This window comes from Acanthochromis polyacanthus, chromosome 9, assembly GCF_021347895.1.
Source record: "Acanthochromis polyacanthus isolate Apoly-LR-REF ecotype Palm Island chromosome 9, KAUST_Apoly_ChrSc, whole genome shotgun sequence".
Classification (NCBI taxonomy): Eukaryota; Metazoa; Chordata; class Actinopteri; family Pomacentridae; genus Acanthochromis; species Acanthochromis polyacanthus.
This window is the reverse complement of record NC_067121.1, coordinates 37,486,554-37,503,727: the sequence shown is the minus strand read 5'-3', so window position 1 is coordinate 37,503,727 and position 17,174 is coordinate 37,486,554. Positions and strand designations below refer to the sequence as shown.

General features: G+C 41.0%; 2 protein-coding genes across 5 annotated transcripts in view; one reads left to right on the top strand and one right to left on the bottom strand.

The window, feature by feature from the left end:
- fitm1l (fat storage inducing transmembrane protein 1, like) overlaps positions 1 to 9,680 on the bottom strand; it is a 20,749-nt gene extending 11,069 nt beyond the window's left edge. The window contains exons 1-3 of one of the 2 annotated variants that reach the window (XM_051952863.1): positions 9,557 to 9,680; positions 3,685 to 3,817; positions 2,559 to 2,658 (exon numbers count right to left, since the gene is read on the bottom strand). The gene's annotated coding sequence lies outside the window, so the exon portion shown is untranslated. The remainder of the gene's footprint in view (positions 1 to 2,558; positions 2,659 to 3,684; positions 3,818 to 9,556) is intronic. The other variant, XM_051952864.1, reaches the window with a different exon arrangement.
- LOC110957999 (myosin-7-like) lies at positions 3,447 to 17,174 on the top strand. 3 transcript variants are annotated; one of them, XM_051952860.1, is made up of 37 exons: positions 3,447 to 3,840; positions 4,667 to 4,810; positions 5,999 to 6,155; positions 6,245 to 6,272; positions 6,375 to 6,480; positions 6,668 to 6,760; positions 6,874 to 6,937; positions 7,040 to 7,138; positions 7,228 to 7,331; positions 7,507 to 7,645; positions 7,721 to 7,839; positions 8,445 to 8,594; positions 8,687 to 8,857; positions 8,943 to 9,252; positions 9,331 to 9,410; positions 9,515 to 9,720; positions 9,879 to 10,002; positions 10,109 to 10,245; positions 10,355 to 10,610; positions 10,691 to 10,933; positions 11,021 to 11,197; positions 11,293 to 11,438; positions 11,517 to 11,607; positions 11,695 to 12,084; positions 12,181 to 12,307; positions 12,396 to 12,514; positions 12,599 to 12,795; positions 13,431 to 13,614; positions 13,777 to 13,942; positions 14,030 to 14,154; positions 14,277 to 14,585; positions 14,671 to 14,874; positions 15,469 to 15,765; positions 15,868 to 15,972; positions 16,476 to 16,571; positions 16,670 to 16,804; positions 17,044 to 17,174. In XM_051952860.1, the coding sequence occupies exons 1-37, from the start codon at positions 3,616 to 3,618 to the stop codon at positions 17,062 to 17,064; spliced, it is 5,844 nt and encodes a 1,947-aa protein (XP_051808820.1). In that variant the 5' UTR covers positions 3,447 to 3,615; the 3' UTR covers positions 17,065 to 17,174. The 3 variants fall into 3 exon arrangements, with proteins under 3 accessions (XP_051808820.1, XP_051808819.1, XP_051808821.1); XM_051952859.1 differs by having other exon boundaries at positions 17,041 to 17,174; XM_051952861.1 differs by lacking the exon at positions 17,044 to 17,174 and having other exon boundaries at positions 6,375 to 6,484; positions 6,666 to 6,760; positions 16,670 to 16,810.

Here is a 17,174-nt window from a genome sequence, read left to right as displayed (position 1 = left end):
ATAAGTCCAAATACGTCTTTCTTCTCAATGAAACACTTCAGTGCCGTCCTTTGTTTATCTTTCAAGTTGAATTTTAGCTTCAAATCTTTAAGGGCTGTGGCCAAAGCCGAGTCGAAAGATAACTGTTTATTGTGCGCCGGTTGTTTCTGTCAGAATTGTCGCGCCTCTGTCGTCACTTCGTTACGCCCGCCTTCTGACTCTACACTTCATGGTGATTGGTCCGGCCAGTTTTAGGAGCATCCAGCCTCGAGCCTTATGGAGGGTAACTAGACCCACCCTGGCAGAGAATTAAATTCGTTGCCGTGGGTTGTCTAGCGTGGCTAGGCTAGTTGGGATGGGGAGTGAATACAAACATGAAGGCCTTTAAACAGACCAACAAATCGGTCCAATAAGAAAACCCACTTCCTTAGATCAGACAGATTGTTTCTCTCAACCATCCTCTCCAACTTTCTCTGATGTGACCGCATATAAAAGTGTTTACAAGTTTCAAACAGATGGCTGCAGTTGCTGTGTAGTGGCAGACCAATAAAAATACACTTAATTTTCCCATTAATATACTTCTGAGGACTGCAGGAACCGAGTGGTCTCACAAACATTTGTGCTGCTGTGTCACTGCTCTGTGTATTTCAGATGAGATGATGAGGTAGCAAAGCATGTGTAAGGCTATAGAGGCACACTGTTGCCAATACAGATGACTGTAACATTTTCTATATTGAGTAGGTGTAGTTTGAAGAGCATATTAGCATGAGAGCCCCTTCAAGTGTTCCAGCTTTGTCTATACAGGAGTGTTGATAAACTACATTCTGGTAGCATTTAGAGAACAACAGGCAATCACTGCAGCTACGTTATGTAAAATGGCAGAAAATAGACTGCATAGCAAAATTATACAGTCTGTGTATATAGATTCATTACGTTAGCCATTAATGGGATGACGTACATTCTCTGTACAGATATCTCTGAAAGTTGCAATATTATAAAGGCGCTGTGTACAAATGATTGAAAACTGCATTCATTAAAAATGTACTGCTTTTTGGTAATATAATACAATTTGTCAAAATCTATTATCTAATAAGGTTCTGTAGGATCTGTTGCTTCGTCAACAGGTAAAGCATGAAGTTCCGCTCCTGCGTTTCGTCCTGCAGCAGGAGATTGAAGTTGTTGAGCAGAATCTCAAATAAGAAATGGCGTAAACTCTTCTTCATCGCAGCTCCAAACTTGTAAACCTCCCAGAGCACCCAGTTGGTGAAGAGCTGCACAATTACCCACTTGAGATGGCTAATTTTTTGCTCAGACAGGCATACAACAACGCAGAGTGCCAAAAAAAAAGCATTTACCCCTCTTTGGAAGTTTTACCTTTTTTTGTTTTGACAAAAAAATACAAATGCAGACTCTTAAATGCCAAAGTAAAAGCAGATTTCTACAAAGTAATGCTAATTATTAAACATATAACTTGTAAAATCAGTGATTGCATAAATATTCACTCCCTTTAAGTCAGCATTTAGTAGAAGCCTTGCACATCTGGACACTACAATTTTAAGAAGACTGGGGACTTCAAGTTATAGACACTTCAGTAAACAGCTCTTTTCAAGTTCTGACACAAAATTCTTCATTGGACTGAACCACTAGTGAACATTCATCTCATTGTCTTTGAACCATTTCTGTGTAGTTTCGTCTGCATGCTTCAGGTCACTGTCTTGCTGGAAAACAAGTGATCTCCCAAGCTGCATCTGTCCTGGATTTACCTCGACATGGCTGCATTCATTTTACTCTCCATCTCTGCAAGCCTTCCAGAATCTGCTGCTCCACACATCATGACGCTGCCTCCGCCATGTTTCACTGTGGGGTTGGTGTGTTTGTGATGATGTGCAGTGTTTGGTTTGTTTGGTGCCCAAGTCTCTCACATGGCTTCTGGTGAACTCTAATCGAGATCTGATAAGAGCTATTTTCAACAGAGACTTTCTCTTTGCCACGCTACTTTAAAGCTTTAACTGGTAATGGAAAGGGCACAGTTGTTGAATGCATAGTGTTTTCCATCTGAGTTGCTGAAGCTCCTTGGTTATGCCTCGCTCACCTCTTTTTCTTACACACAGGAAGGATTGTTCTCAACGGATTCATGCATGCGCCATTTTACTTATATTTTCTAATGATGGATTCAGCTGTCATCACTGTACTTATGCTTTAAAATAACATTTTCACACATTTGCTTGGAGTGTCCTTTTGTCCTCACGGTGTAGTTAAAGCCAGGAGTTAATAGGAAGCAACAGTGCAAAACCTTTTCTACCCAGACCCCCCCACTGGTCACAGCTGCCCACAAACCACACAGTCAGATTAAGTAATACGCTGAAAATGGCATGCTGTTATAAACTCTATGAGCAGGTGGCGACTGATACCTTTCCTGTTTGCACCCTACCTCTGCCCCTCCTCACTCACAATGGATGGAATCTGGTTTCCATCCATGACCAGTCCTCACATGGAAAAAGAATTTAGCACAAGGGATGACAGGAAAAAAGTGTGGCAGAATTAGAGATAGAGAGGGTATGTTTGGGTGAGTCACGCACCAGTTATGCTGCAGAAAGTTCCTGGTACTGCTCCCGAAAAATCACATGACAAGTTAGAGACAAACAAGCGAAGAGGGCAGCCAGACATCATCAGAGAGCCCTGTCATAAGTGATGAGAATGATGCCAATTACAAAGTGTGTGTGTGTGTGTGTGTGTGTGTGTGGAAGCAGTGTACCTGATGTTGGTGATGTGTGTGTGTGTGTTTTTGTTAGCAGGTCAGGGTGGTGCCCTTGGCCTTGTAAGGCAGGGTTATCTGGGGTTATATATTTGATCCCTGCCTATGCTGCAGGTCCAGCAGCTCTTCACCTGGCCTCTGTAAGTATGATTCTGCATTCGTGCTCTTTTCCAGTTGCTGAATTTAAGGTAAACCAGTTTAAATATGATTTCAGTTAACAATAAAACTAACAAACACAGGGGCGATGGATATTGCATTATAAGATGTAGCCAAATGTAATTGTCTAATTAAAGCACCTTTAACTGATATATTTTCAACTTTTGCTACTCACCAGGTAAGACAAATTCTCCTTAAATTCACCTTAAATCGGCATTTTCACAAATGTTGATGTGAGTTAGCTCATTTCACAATCTCACCAAAGAATATTTCAGTTATTTTTTTCTCTGCTCACTGCAGGTGGATACTGATTTATCTCATCAGTGTAAATATGCAAGTATATGTTTCTTTAGGCAAAAATGTAAATCATACATTATTTAAAAGGGGAAAAATTATCATTAGATACAAAGGGAAGCCTTAATAACCTCTAGCACTTGCTTCTTTGCCTCTGTAAGTCTGCAGTTGTCTCAATTTAGGGTTTAAATAAGTTCTCATTTAAGAATAAAACAACTAACTCAGTGGTGGTTCTCTTCTTACTGCAGGTGAATCACTGATTTATACTTTGACAGTTGGGATCACATTTGAGTCATCTGAGCTGAACCCGCCGGTAAATTCCTGTTTCTTATGGATTTCATGGCAATTTAAACTAGAGTTACAGGCTGACATAATGTGCTTATATAATAAAAAAAATGTGTCAGATACAGTCAGAGTGAAGCGTTGATTATATGTCTATGTACATCAGTCCAGACATGGGGGATGCAGAGATGTCTGTGTTTGGGGCGGCGGCCCCGTACCTGAGGAAGTCAGACAGGGAGCGTATGGAGGCATCCACACGTCCCTTTGACATAAAGAAGGAATGCTTCGTCCCGGATTCGGTAGAAGAGTTTGTGAAGGCAACTATCCTCAGCCGAGAAGGAGACAAGGCCACTGTAGAGACACAGCATGGGAAGGTCAGTGGTTACCTTTTACTATTTGGCTGATATTATTAACGACACATAACATGGTAGCATCAGCCTGAATCCTACTCCTAACATGTAAACACAACAAAAGCCAACAAGCGTGGCTGAAATGCAGCAAATCTAGTGATATGGGGAGGGGAAACAAAGCAGACTGTGGATAAAGTTTGTAAAATGGTAGTGATGTAAGGCTTTCAAAGATCTATGTGAATGAATTAATTCACAATTAAAAGGCAGTTATTTAAAGTCCAATAAATATAACTTCTGCCTCAGCCTAACCAGCATGTCAGAGGGTAAGCACTGCCAAATCCAGAGCCTGTTCCACTTCATTCTTCAGTGCACTTGAAACCAATCTGTCCCAAAACATGAAGTGAATCCATTTGGTCATTTTGATTAACAGGATCAGTCTGCAGAGTCAGGTACAGCAGCACAGGAAACAATCTATGTCTATGCAAGTCCACGTCTGAGAGAGAGTGTTAATCTGAGTGTAAATCTATGTGTGATTCAAAGCGTCTATCCTTGAGTGAGTGTGAATACAAGTCTAAATGGGAGCCTGTAGACTGGTGCAATTAAAGTGTCTTAAAGTGTCACAACACTGAGCAGCTGAGCGATGAAACGAGGCGTTGCTGCCATCTGGCAATAACAATGAGAGGCATGTTTTTCAATGACAAACAAGCCAGAGGGTGGTCACACAGGTAACATAAACAACGGCAGAAAATAAATGTTTTGTTTACTCACTCATGAAGTCATATTTCCAAGGAACATTCATGTAACTACTACATATTAATCAGAACACTGTATTCAATTTAATTCTTTCCAGACTGTGACTGTCAAAGACGCTGATATTCTGCAACAGAACCCTCCAAAGTTTGACAAGATTGAGGACATGGCCATGTTGACCTTCCTCCATGAACCAGCTGTGCTGTTTAACCTCAAAGAGCGTTATGCAGCATGGATGATCTACGTGAGTAGCCTGTAAACCTATATAGGGCTGTTCAATCCTAGTCTCATTTGGAGCTTTCTCCTCTGATTTGCTTGAAATTTTTTTTTATCACAAACTATGGAAATTTAAAATTGTATCTGTGAATTTTCTAGAATGATGTGTTTAGTGCTTTCTCTGATGAATGACAAAGAAAATTGCCAGAATTTTTTCAACCCATGTCTTTATATATAAAGATAAAAAGGTTATGTTTTGTTTTGTATTACTGTGATATGTATCTACATAAGGTTCACAAAATATCACTAGTTGATTTCTGTATTATCATTTATTTATTAATGTGATTACTGACTGAATCAATGATGAGAAAATATTGGCAAAAATTTCAAGCTTTTATCTTTAATAGTTCCTGAGATGTTGTTGCTCAAGCATAATATTGTAAAAGTGGGTTCAAATGGACAATTTAAAAAAAAAAAAAGTTTTTGGAAAGTATTAGATACATCAATCTAAGATTTCACAAACATCTTCATTTTATACTCCAAATTTATTTGTAAAATAAGAGGTGGTCAAATGGAAATCGTTATTCCATCAACGAATGCGGCGAAGTTATGCGATGATCGGTGTACATTTGTCCTTCCGTCTGATAATCTGTCTTTCCGTCTGTGCAACATTACTCAAAAACTGACTAACTGAAATTTTCAGGGAAGGTCAGAAATGACACAAGGACCACATATTTAGATTTTGGCAGTGATGCAGCTTATAGTCTGGATCCACAGATTTCTTAAAGATTTCTGCATCATTGTGAGATAGCGGCATGGTGTCACTGTAACCATGACAACAAGTAAACGCTACGTCAGCTGCCTGCTGACGATCACATGATTGCGCTCCTACTACACATCCACCACTGAGGACTTATTGGGACTTATCCATCAGAAAGTGAAGTACTGCGCTCTCTGAATGCTTTTCTTGTTGTAAAAAGGTGATGATTTGACGATGGAATAACTCAGCACAGTAAACTCTTCTGTGGACCACTAAAAACACCAACATCTGCTTTCACAAAACCAAACTCTGTTGAATAATTCTTGACGCAAAACTGAAAATGAGATTCCAGAGGATGAGAAAAGTGCATCAAATTCCTAAAATCCTGCATATTTCTCACCTACAAACAGCAATTGCCTGATGCCAGAATGACAGTGATTTTCTTTGTGTTCTCAGACCTACTCTGGGCTGTTCTGTGTGACTGTCAACCCCTACAAGTGGCTGCCAGTCTACAACCAAGAGGTGGTTGTTGCCTACAGAGGAAAGAAGAGGAGTGAAGCTCCTCCTCATATCTTCTCCATCTCTGACAATGCCTACCAGTACATGCTGGCAGGTACAGATTGGTAACATAGATTAAGTTTTGGAACTGTGTTTTTACATGCTGTTTACCAACATATTCTCCACAAACTTGTTTTCTGGCAGACCGTGAAAACCAGTCAATTCTGATCACGTACGTAATACCTTAAACTTGATCAATGACACCGCATGCTCTGAAATAAAATCTTATTCTGTATGATGCCATGGTTACATATCAGTAATTTTGCAATTACAGTGGAGAATCTGGTGCAGGAAAGACTGTCAACACAAAACGAGTCATCCAGTACTTTGCAAGTATTGCAGCTGGAGGCATAAAGAAAGATGCTGTTAACAAGGACAAGGTAAATAAGGTCTACAAAATGTGGGAGGTACTGAAACAGAATATAGATTTTGTTTTTCTGACAAACCTTTACTATTTAATTTTCACATAATCTATGTGCAAAAAAGCAACAAAAACCATTACTTGATTCCACCAGAGGCTGCTAACGTTTCCTCGTGCAGCTTTAAATATAGACTCCTCTGTGACAGGGCACCCTGGAGGATCAAATCATCCAGGCTAACCCTGCTCTGGAGGCCTTTGGTAATGCCAAGACCATCAGGAATGACAACTCCTCCAGATTTGTGAGTGTCTAATAGTTTTGTGAGTGAACTGTGAATATTATGTAGCCACCTCCAAAGAAAACAACTAGTAGCAGATATTAAGGTATCTTTATATGCAAACTTTATCTTTTCAGGGTAAATTCATCCGAATCCATTTTGACGCCAGGGGAAAATTAGCCTCTGCTGACATAGAAACATGTAAGAACAACATCCTTTTCACACTTGGCTTATTTATATTTGGGTTAGGGTAGTTTTGGTAGATTTAATATGTACTGATATCGTCTCTCTTGTGTTTGCCAGATCTTCTGGAGAAGTCTCGTGTGACCTTCCAGCTCAAGGCTGAGAGAGATTACCATATTTTCTACCAGATTCTTTCCAACAAGAAGCCTGAAATTTTGGGTTTGTATAGGAATTTTTTTTTTTTTGTGAAAAGGTGAGAAGAACAAGGTATCAATCTGACTTTGTCTCATTCTCTCTGTGTCCTGCAGAGATGCTGTTGATCACAAATAATCCCTACGACTACGCCTTCATCTCTCAGGGGGAAACCCAAGTGGCCTCCATTGATGATGCAGACGAACTGATGGCAACAGATGTCAGGCTCTCAACCATTCCCTGTTTTACAATTTTACTTTAACTTTTAACCTAAATATAATTACTGAATGAGTTACTCTAATAAGAGCACTGTTTGGTAATTGTTAAGTTTGTCTTCCCAACTTTTCCAAAGTGTTTGAGGAAATGCTGAGGTGCTTTTGTCTGCTCTTCCACAGAATGCCTTCGATGTTCTGGGCTTCACACAAGAGGAAAAGAACTCTGTGTATAAGCTGACTGGTGCCATCATGCACTATGGCAATATGAAATTCAAGCAGAAGCAGAGAGAGGAGCAGGCAGAGGCGGATGGCACTGAAGGTGAGGTGCGACTTTGCAAGGCTGGCTCAGAATCAACCCAAAGAGTTTTACAATATTCACTTTCTTTCTCTGCAGATGCTGACAAAGCAGCGTATCTGATGGGCCTGAACTCTGCCGACCTCATCAAAGGTCTCTGTCATCCAAGAGTCAAAGTAGGAAATGAGTGGGTCACCAAGGGACAAAATGTTGCCCAGGTGAGAGCCCAAGGAAATGGGTTTTAAAACCCTGTTATCTAAATGTTCGTGATCTAATAAAGAAACACGTCATGGTCTATATACGGTTTTATTTGTACAGGCTAAAAATTTGCATCAGAAATACTACAAAACTGCATGGGTTGCTGTACTCCTTTTCCCTTCATGTGGGATTAACTATCTTTATCTGTATGTGCCAGTTTCTGCCACAGATTAGCATGAACTTACCAACCACTGGAACCTTGAGGCCATGCTTATCATTTTGCTTTAGAATATCAGTTTTAAACTGTCTTGCAATTTGCAGCAAATCAAACTACTCTGAATTAAAAGGTGCCACCTGCTCAGGACAAAGAGTCCTGGATGAGTCCCCGCTTGCTAGGGTACAGAGAAGTAATAAGAATCAGCCAGGTAGATCCTGTGTAGCCAAAGCTGATGTTGTTGTTTTTTTTAATTTAAAGGTAGGCAAAGACAAATTTAACATATATTCTACCGAGCAAAAAAGAGGAATTGAGGGCATTGGATGCTTCTCACACAACATGTGGATGCGTTGTAACATGAAAAAACATACATTGCGTTCTTTTGTATTATGTTTTATGCTTATTCCACAGGTGAACTATGCTGTTGGAGCTCTATCCAAAGCTGTTTATGAGAAGATGTTCCTGTGGATGGTGTTCAGAATTAACCATTCACTGGAGACCAAGCAGCCCCGCCAGTACTTCATCGGAGTGTTGGACATTGCAGGATTTGAGATCTTTGATGTGAGTGATCTTATCAGAACACTGGTAACCAGACCTCCTTCAACATAAGATGGATGGATAGTTAAACACATTCATATTTTCTGTCCTTCCAGTTTAACACCTTTGAGCAGCTGTGCATCAACTTCACCAATGAAAAACTGCAACAGTTTTTCAACCACCACATGTTTGTGCTGGAGCAGGAAGAGTACAAGAAAGAGGGCATTGAATGGACTTTCATTGACTTTGGTATGGATCTGCAGGCCTGTATTGATCTGATCGAAAAGGTGAGAGACTCAACTATTACATGTTTAAACACAAATAAACAAAAGTCTGTTTTTAGTTTCAAACCATTCATATTTTCCTCCTCAGCCCATGGGTATCATGTCCATCCTTGAAGAGGAGTGCATGTTCCCCAAAGCCAGTGATACCACCTTTAAAGCTAAACTCTATGACAACCATCTGGGGAAATCTGCCAACTTCCAGAAGCCCAGAATTGTCAAAGGAAAACCAGAGGCTCATTTTGCCCTGGTTCACTACGCTGGAACTGTTGATTATAATATCAACAACTGGCTGGTGAAGAACAAGGATCCTCTGAATGAGACTGTTGTTGGACTGTATCAGAAGTCGACGCTAAAGCTGTTGAGTTTCCTCTTTGCAAATTATGCCGGAGCTGATTCAGGTATACTGACATGAATGTGATGTCTGGATATTACAACATATTTGTTTGCATTCTAACATGACACATTTTTCTCAACAGTAACGGCTGAAGCGACTGAAGGTAAAAAAGAGAAGAAAAAAAAGGGATCATCATTTCAGACTGTGTCGGCTCTCCATAGGGTGATGTATAATATGTCTGCTTTTATTTGAGGATGTAATATTTTGTACATGATTATTTTTTATAACAACCAGTATTTATATATATTTATTTTGTCACATTAAAGGAGAACCTGAACAAGCTGATGACCAACCTGAGGTCTACTCACCCTCACTTTGTGCGCTGCATCATCCCCAACGAGACCAAGACTCCTGGGGCCATGGAGAACCCTCTGGTGATGCACCAGCTGCGCTGTAACGGTGTGCTGGAAGGCATCAGGATCTGCAGAAAAGGCTTCCCCAACAGGATCCTGTATGGAGACTTCAAGCAGAGGTTTGTATCAGTGAGGTCAAGTACTATATGATTCCAAACATGTTAAGAAACACTCCTAGATATTTCTACTTGGTGTTTTAGGTATTGCCACATACTGTATGATTCCAAGCACACTGCAGTACAAGACCCTTAGGTATTTTTACTTTGTGGTTCTCTAGATATCGCATCCTGAATCCTGCTGCCATCCCTGAGGGTCAGTTCATTGATAGCAGGAAGGGAGCTGAAAAACTTCTCGGGTCTCTGGATATTGATCACAATCAATACAAGTTTGGACACACTAAGGTATCATCTGACGTTTTTCTCTGATAAGGAAAGGTTGCGAAAAGTGATACATGATTCCTGCAGATGAAGGAGGTGACAAAAATGTATTATCCACTGCCATCGTTAGGTGTTCTTCAAGGCTGGGTTGTTGGGACTGCTTGAGGAGATGCGAGACGAGCGTCTCTCCAAAATCATCACAGCTATTCAAGCCAGATCCCGTGGCCTTCTGTCTCGTATTGAGTATCAGAAGATGGTGGAGCGCAGGTATCTTTTCTGTCCAACTGATATTGCTCATTACACATTTAATACTGAATGGCTTTGGATTTTTTTTTTTTTTTAAATATGTCCTATTCATTTAAAAAAAATCTTTCAGAGATGCTCTGCTGGTAATCCAGTGGAATGTCCGTTCATTCATGGGAGTCAAGAATTGGCCCTGGATGAAGCTGTTCTTCAAGATCAAACCTCTGCTGAGATCTGCTGAGGCAGAAAAGGAGATGGCCAACATGAAGGAAGAATTCCTGAAGCTGAAGGAGGCTTATGCAAAATCTGAAGCTCGTAGAAAGGAACTAGAGGAGAAAATGGTCTCACTTCTCCAAGAGAAGAACGACCTGCAGCTTCAAGTTCAAGCAGTAAGAATGGCACTGTTGATTCCATTTTGTGACTGAACACATCGTTAAGGTATGTGCTAATGAGATTAAATGTTTGCCAGGAGCAAGATAATCTCTGTGATGCTGAGGAACGATGTGAAGGACTGATCAAAAACAAAATTCAGCTGGAGGCAAAAGCCAAAGAGCTGACAGAAAGACTGGAGGATGAGGAGGAGATGAATGCCGAACTGACGGCGAAGAAGAGGAAGCTGGAAGATGAGTGCTCTGAGTTAAAGAAGGACATTGATGACTTAGAGTTAACTCTGGCTAAAGTGGAGAAGGAGAAGCATGCCACTGAGAACAAGGTATGAAAGCTTTCAAACAAGCATTTGTTTAACCAGATTTAATGTCCTAACCTGACATCCATTAATGTATCTTTTCATTCCTCACAGGTAAAGAACCTGACTGAGGAGATGGCAGCTTTGGATGAAATTATTGCCAAGTTGACCAAGGAGAAGAAAGCCTTACAGGAGGCTCATCAACAAACACTGGATGACCTGCAGAGTGAAGAAGACAAAGTCAACACTCTGACCAAGCTGAAGGCTAAGCTGGAGCAGCAAGTGGATGATGTACAACTTTTACTTTTTAAAACTTTACTGCTTAGATGATACTGGTAAGTACTGATAACTAATTGTCACTTCTAATAACATGCATTTTCCTTAAGCTTGAAGGATCTCTTGAGCAAGAGAAGAAGATTCGAATGGATCTTGAGAGAGCAAAGAGAAAGCTGGAGGGAGACTTAAAGTTGACCCAGGAATCTGTAATGGATCTTGAAAATGACAAGCAACAGCTGGAGGAGCGCCTAAAAAAGTAATAATTCACCAATCGATATTATTATTAAACACACTGCTTTCATTACCTGAAACTAACAAGATAAAAATGCTGTAGGAAAGACTTTGAGATCAGCCAGCTGAATGCTAAGATTGAAGATGAACAGGCCATAATCATTCAACTCCAGAAGAAGCTCAAAGAGCTGCAGGTAGAAAATATGCAGCATTTGGTCTTCATTAAATGTTACAAACATCCTGAAGCATTGAAACTGTTAAACATGCTGCTTTGACATTAGGCCCGTGTAGAGGAGCTAGAAGAAGAGCTTGAAGCAGAGCGAGCTGCTCGAGCCAAGGTGGAGAAGCAGAGAGCAGACTTGGCCAGAGAGCTGGAGGAGATCAGCGAGAGGCTGGAGGAGGCTGGAGGAGCAACAGCTGCCCAGATCGAGATGAACAAGAAGAGGGAGGCCGAGTTCCAGAAACTCCGCAGAGACCTTGAAGAGGCCACTCTGCAGCATGAATCCACTGCTGCCACACTCAGGAAGAAACAGGCCGACAGTGTTGCTGACCTGGGAGAGCAGATTGACAACCTGCAGAGAGTCAAGCAGAAACTGGAGAAGGAGAAGAGTGAGCTCAGACTGGAGCTGGATGATGTGGTCTCCAGTATGGAACAAATGGCTAAGCATAAGGTATGTGTTACAGTCTGGTAGCTGTTTGAATAGTGGCAGTGTGATACCTAGATAGTGGTAAACAATACCTGTGAACTTGATATGCTTCTTTTGAAGACTACCCTGGAAAAGACCTGCAGAACTTTTGAGGATCAAATGAATGAATACAGGGGTAAGTGTGATGAATACCAAAGGTCCCTGAATGACTTCACCACCCACAAGGCCAAGCTTCAAGCTGAGAACGGTCAGTATTATGCTTATTTTCACTTCAAATATCAAACATGTTTAATGTTGAACAATGTACTTCTAAAACCTAATGTTCGTCTCTTCAGATGAGCTTTCAAGACAGATGGAGGAGAAAGAATCCCTTATTTCTCAGCTGACCAGAGGAAAGAACTCCTATACTCAACAACTTGAAGATCTCAAAAGACAACTCGAGGAGGAAATAAAGGTATGAAAATTGCAAGGTGGTAATTTATGCTTGGATCTCAAAACATCTCCAAGAAAATTAGATCCTTCATCTTTATTTATCCAGGCCAAGAATGCATTAGCCCATGCAGTGCAGTCTTCTCGTCATGACTGTGACCTGCTCAGGGAGCAGTATGAGGAGGAGCAGGAGGCCAAGGCTGAACTGCAACGCAGCATGTCCAAGGCCAACTCTGAGGTGGCTCAGTGGAGAACTAAGTACGAAACTGATGCCATCCAGAGGACTGAGGAACTGGAAGAGGCAAAGTGAGTCCCCTACATACAAGAACATTAATCTAAAATGTGATGCAACATAATGAGATCAAGAGAATGGTGGGTAAATGAGGGATAAAATTAGTCTTTCTTGGGTCATGCTCATTGGCTTCTGTTCACCAACTTGTTCAGTTACTATACCATGCAGGTAAATGGTGTATTCTGTTGTCACTTACTCATCAATTAGTTCTTCAGTTTTGGTGTGTCTCAACTTCTTTTCACACTTATATATCATAAGCTTTCGTTCCAGATTTAGTTTCCAGCCAACGACATACTTGCACAGAACGCCCTTAACATGTATCATTGGCTCTCACTGACCATAGTTGATGAGGGAATCAGTTTTATGGTTGAACAGTTGTAAGTCTGATGAAACAAAGGACAAATGAAAAGAATTAGGAGGGAAGTGAATGTGAGCGTAGTTCTGTAAGCAAATTGCTTGCCACAAGCAAAACATTTCTGCATGTCACACCACTATCATGAAATGCAATGTCCACAGTACAGATGGGGACTTATGTTGCATTTTATTCCCCATCTCTATCTACTGTTTTCAGTATTATAATAAAGGCATAATGAACACCCCGGGAAAAGAACCATGAGGCAAAAATGTATATCTTTCTTTCATAATCCAGAAAGAAGCTGGCTCAGCGTCTGCAGGAGGCTGAGGAAGCTGTAGAGGCAGTGAATGCTAAATGCTCCTCTCTGGAGAAGACCAAACACAGACTGCAGAATGAGATTGAAGATCTCATGGTGGATGTAGAGAGATCAAATGCTGCTGCCGCTGTTCTGGACAAGAAACAAAGAAACTTTGACAAAGTATGCTGTGCTTTTTGTTGTCTAAAAACCGCCAACACACTGTATTTAATTATATTCAGCTGAATATGTTTTGTGCAAATGAACCATGTGCTGACTGAATGCAACAGAGATGGATGTAGTGATTTCAGTTTGAGATTAAGGAACTTTTACCTCAATATCTAGGTCCTGTCTGAGTGGAAGCAGAAATATGAGGAGAGTCAGTGTGAGCTGGAGAGCTCACAGAAGGAGGCCAGGTCTTTGAGCACTGAGCTTTTCAAACTCAAGAACTCTTATGAAGAATCTCTGGATCATCTGGAGACCCTGAAGAGAGAAAACAAGAATCTTCAGGGTAATACATGTGTATATATACCTACTCAACACATACACACTTCAGGTAACTAAATAGCCAATGAACTGTAACTTCTTTCATGCACAGAGGAGATTTCTGACCTCACTGAGCAACTTGGTGAGAGTGGGAAAACCATTCATGAGTTGGAGAAGGTCCGTAAGCAGATGGAGCAAGAAAAGAGTGAGATTCAGTCTGCCCTAGAGGAGGCAGAGGTAAGACTAAAACCCACTACAACTAATTTTCCACATGTGTAATTGTAAAGCTTAATATTATGACTGTAATTTAGAGAATAGCTGAAAATGTATCATGTTTGATAAATTGTTGTCTGTCTTAGGGTTCTCTTGAGCACGAGGAAGGCAAGATTCTCAGAGCCCAGCTAGAATACAACCAAATTAAGGCTGATATGGAGCGTAAACTGGTTGAGAAAGATGAAGAGATGGAGCAGAGCAAGAGGAACCTGCAGAGGACCATTGACACCCTGCAGAGCTCGCTTGAAGCAGAGACTCGCAGCAGGAATGAGGCTCTGCGTTTGAAGAAGAAGATGGAGGGAGACCTCAATGAGATGGAGGTCCAGCTGAGCCAGGCCAACAGACAGTCAGCTGAGGCCCAGAAACAACTTAAGGCCGTCCATGCACACCTGAAAGTAATTAAAAGCATTATAGTTATTTTACATTTTTATAATCATCATTATGGTATCCTAATAACCAGAGGACTTAAACATTTTCCAGGATGCTCAGCTCCAGCTTGACGACTCTCAGCGAGCCAATGATGATTTGAAGGAAAACATTGCCATCGTTGAGAGACGCAACAACCTGCTTCAGGCTGAACTGGAGGAACTCAGATCTGCTTTGGAGCAAACCGAGAGAGGTCGCAAACTTGCTGAACAAGAGCTACTGGATGTCAGTGAGAGGGTGCAGCTACTGCACTCACAGGTAAAGCCAACATTAAATGTATGATTACTGGGAATCACCTGAGTCTGATCCTTAGATCAGGACTAGCAACAGTTAAGGTGAATTTTAACTGACTTGGTACTTGGTAACTTGGCATCAGCAACAGTCTAAGTCTGATCCTTTGTTTACACTGAGTCACACGTGATGTTAATTTGAATAATGGAACTAAAACATGCAGCAATAGCAATGAATAACTGATTTAGCACACTTTTCATTGGTTGTGAACCAATATTGCTGGTGATGCTGCAGACACATGCTGAGAGAACAGCCATTACATATTCCACTGGGACTTTGTCACCACTGGGACCAGCTAAACTCATACAATGCATGCCAACAAGGAAATGCCTTCCTTCTCTGGCTACAGAGAAAGAAGTTCCAGGGACTACAGCTAACCTACAGTACTTCAAGTGTGTATTCTTTAGGAAAATGTTTTAAGGTATAGGCAGATGCTCAATATTAAATGACTGATCAGACTGAGGCAAAAGATGATGTGATCGGGACATCTCTAATGATTACTGTGGAAAATTTTTAAACTGCTGATCTTGTGTTTGACATAACTGTCTCTACTGTAAACAGAACACAAGCCTGATAAACCATAAGAAGAAGCTGGAGGCTGATACAAACCAGCTTCAAACTGAAGTGGAGGAGGCAGTGCAGGAGTGCAGAAATGCTGAGGAGAAGGCCAAGAAGGCCATTACTGATGCTGCCATGATGGCAGAGGAGCTGAAGAAAGAGCAGGACACCAGCGCTCACCTGGAGCGCATGAAGAAGAACATGGAGCAAACCATCAAAGACCTGCAGCACCGTCTGGATGAAGCTGAACAGATCGCCATGAAGGGAGGAAAGAAGCAGGTGCAGAAGCTCGAGGCCAGGGTGAGTACTTCTTCTACATTAGTGGTTTTTGTCATATTTCGGGAGAAAATATGGTGAGTAAGTTCTTGAGAAAGTTATCTGCACAATTTTGTCCCTGACCAGGTGAGGGAGCTGGAAAATGAGGTGGAAATGGAGCAGAAGAAAAGCAGTGAGGCTGTGAAGGGAGTGCGTAAATACGAGCGTCGCATCAAGGAACTGACCTATCAGGTTTGTGGCACATTGTAAAAAAATACAATAGAAACAGTGGAATACTGTATCATTAGAAAAAAAAGTGAAAACACTGATAAAATAACAGCAAATATCTGTAAAATAATTAGATTTTTAGCTGACTTATATACCATACAAAGAGTGTAATTTTCTGGTCAAATTTTGTAAAAAAACAACAAAACATAAATAAAGAATCCCACTTGTATACAGAGGCTGGAGGTTGAAACAGTCAACATACATATTTCTACAGCAAATATCTGGTATTTGTATTTTGATGTATGCATTGTTCAAAGTTTTGCCCTTTTTTGTAATCAGTTAACATGTAAATTCTTACTTTTTTGTGATTTTACAAGCCATTATTTACAATTTAATAAAAATGGAACCATCTATAAAATGGTACCAAATTGTTCAGAAACATTACGGTTAGAAATTGTTAATAGTCAGGTATCGGTAAAGTAATTTTTAGAGGAAACAATTTGTATCCTTGTCTCTGATTTCCACAGACCGAGGAAGATCGCAAGAATATTGCCCGACTCCAAGATCTGGTGGATAAGTTGCAGCTGAAAGTTAAAGCCTACAAGAGATCTTCTGAGGAGGCTGTAAGTGGTGATGTGGTGGTCATGTGGTACGTGAAGTTTCATCTGGCTTCTTCTTCTGCCAGCTCATACGTATGTCATGTTTAATGTACTTCAAACAGGAAGAACAGGCCAATGTTCATCTTGGCAAGTTCCGAAAGCTGCAGCATGAGCTGGACGAAGCTGAAGAGAGAGCCGACATCGCTGAGTCTCAGGTCAACAAGATGCGTGCCAAGAGCCGCGATGTTGGATCCAAGGTTTGAAGCATGAACTCTCTATCTCACACATACTGCCCTCTGGTGGCTGCATTCAACTTGTGTGCGGCTTTTCTAGATATATTTTAGCACCAACAGAAGCTGCTATGTCAAACGCAAAGCTTTGCATTATGTTGCTCTGTAAATGAATACATTGCTTCTGTGCACTAAAGCAATACTAATATGAAGAATTAACAGCTGTTTCTTGTTTTCTTTCCTCCCAACTTTCCCGGCCGCAGCAGAAAGGCTTTGATGAGGAGTGAAGCTTTGGAGCCTAAAGAAAGCCTTTTGTCTGCTGTGTACTGTAGATCCCCTCACCTATTACTATTCACAACCTGTAGAGCTAATAAAATCTCATCAAGCTGTTGCACAA

Excerpts from the sequence above, each read along its gene's own strand:
- LOC110957999 (XM_051952859.1), top strand. The coding sequence starts at position 3,616 with ATGTCTATGTACATCAGTCCAGACATGGGGGATGCAGAGATGTCTGTG. Across the intron at positions 3,841-4,666 it reads TAGAGACACAGCATGGGAAG|ACTGTGACTGTCAAAGACGC; the intron begins GTCAGTGGTTAC and ends AATTCTTTCCAG. Across the intron at positions 10,003-10,108 it reads ACAAGTTTGGACACACTAAG|GTGTTCTTCAAGGCTGGGTT; the intron begins GTATCATCTGAC and ends TGCCATCGTTAG.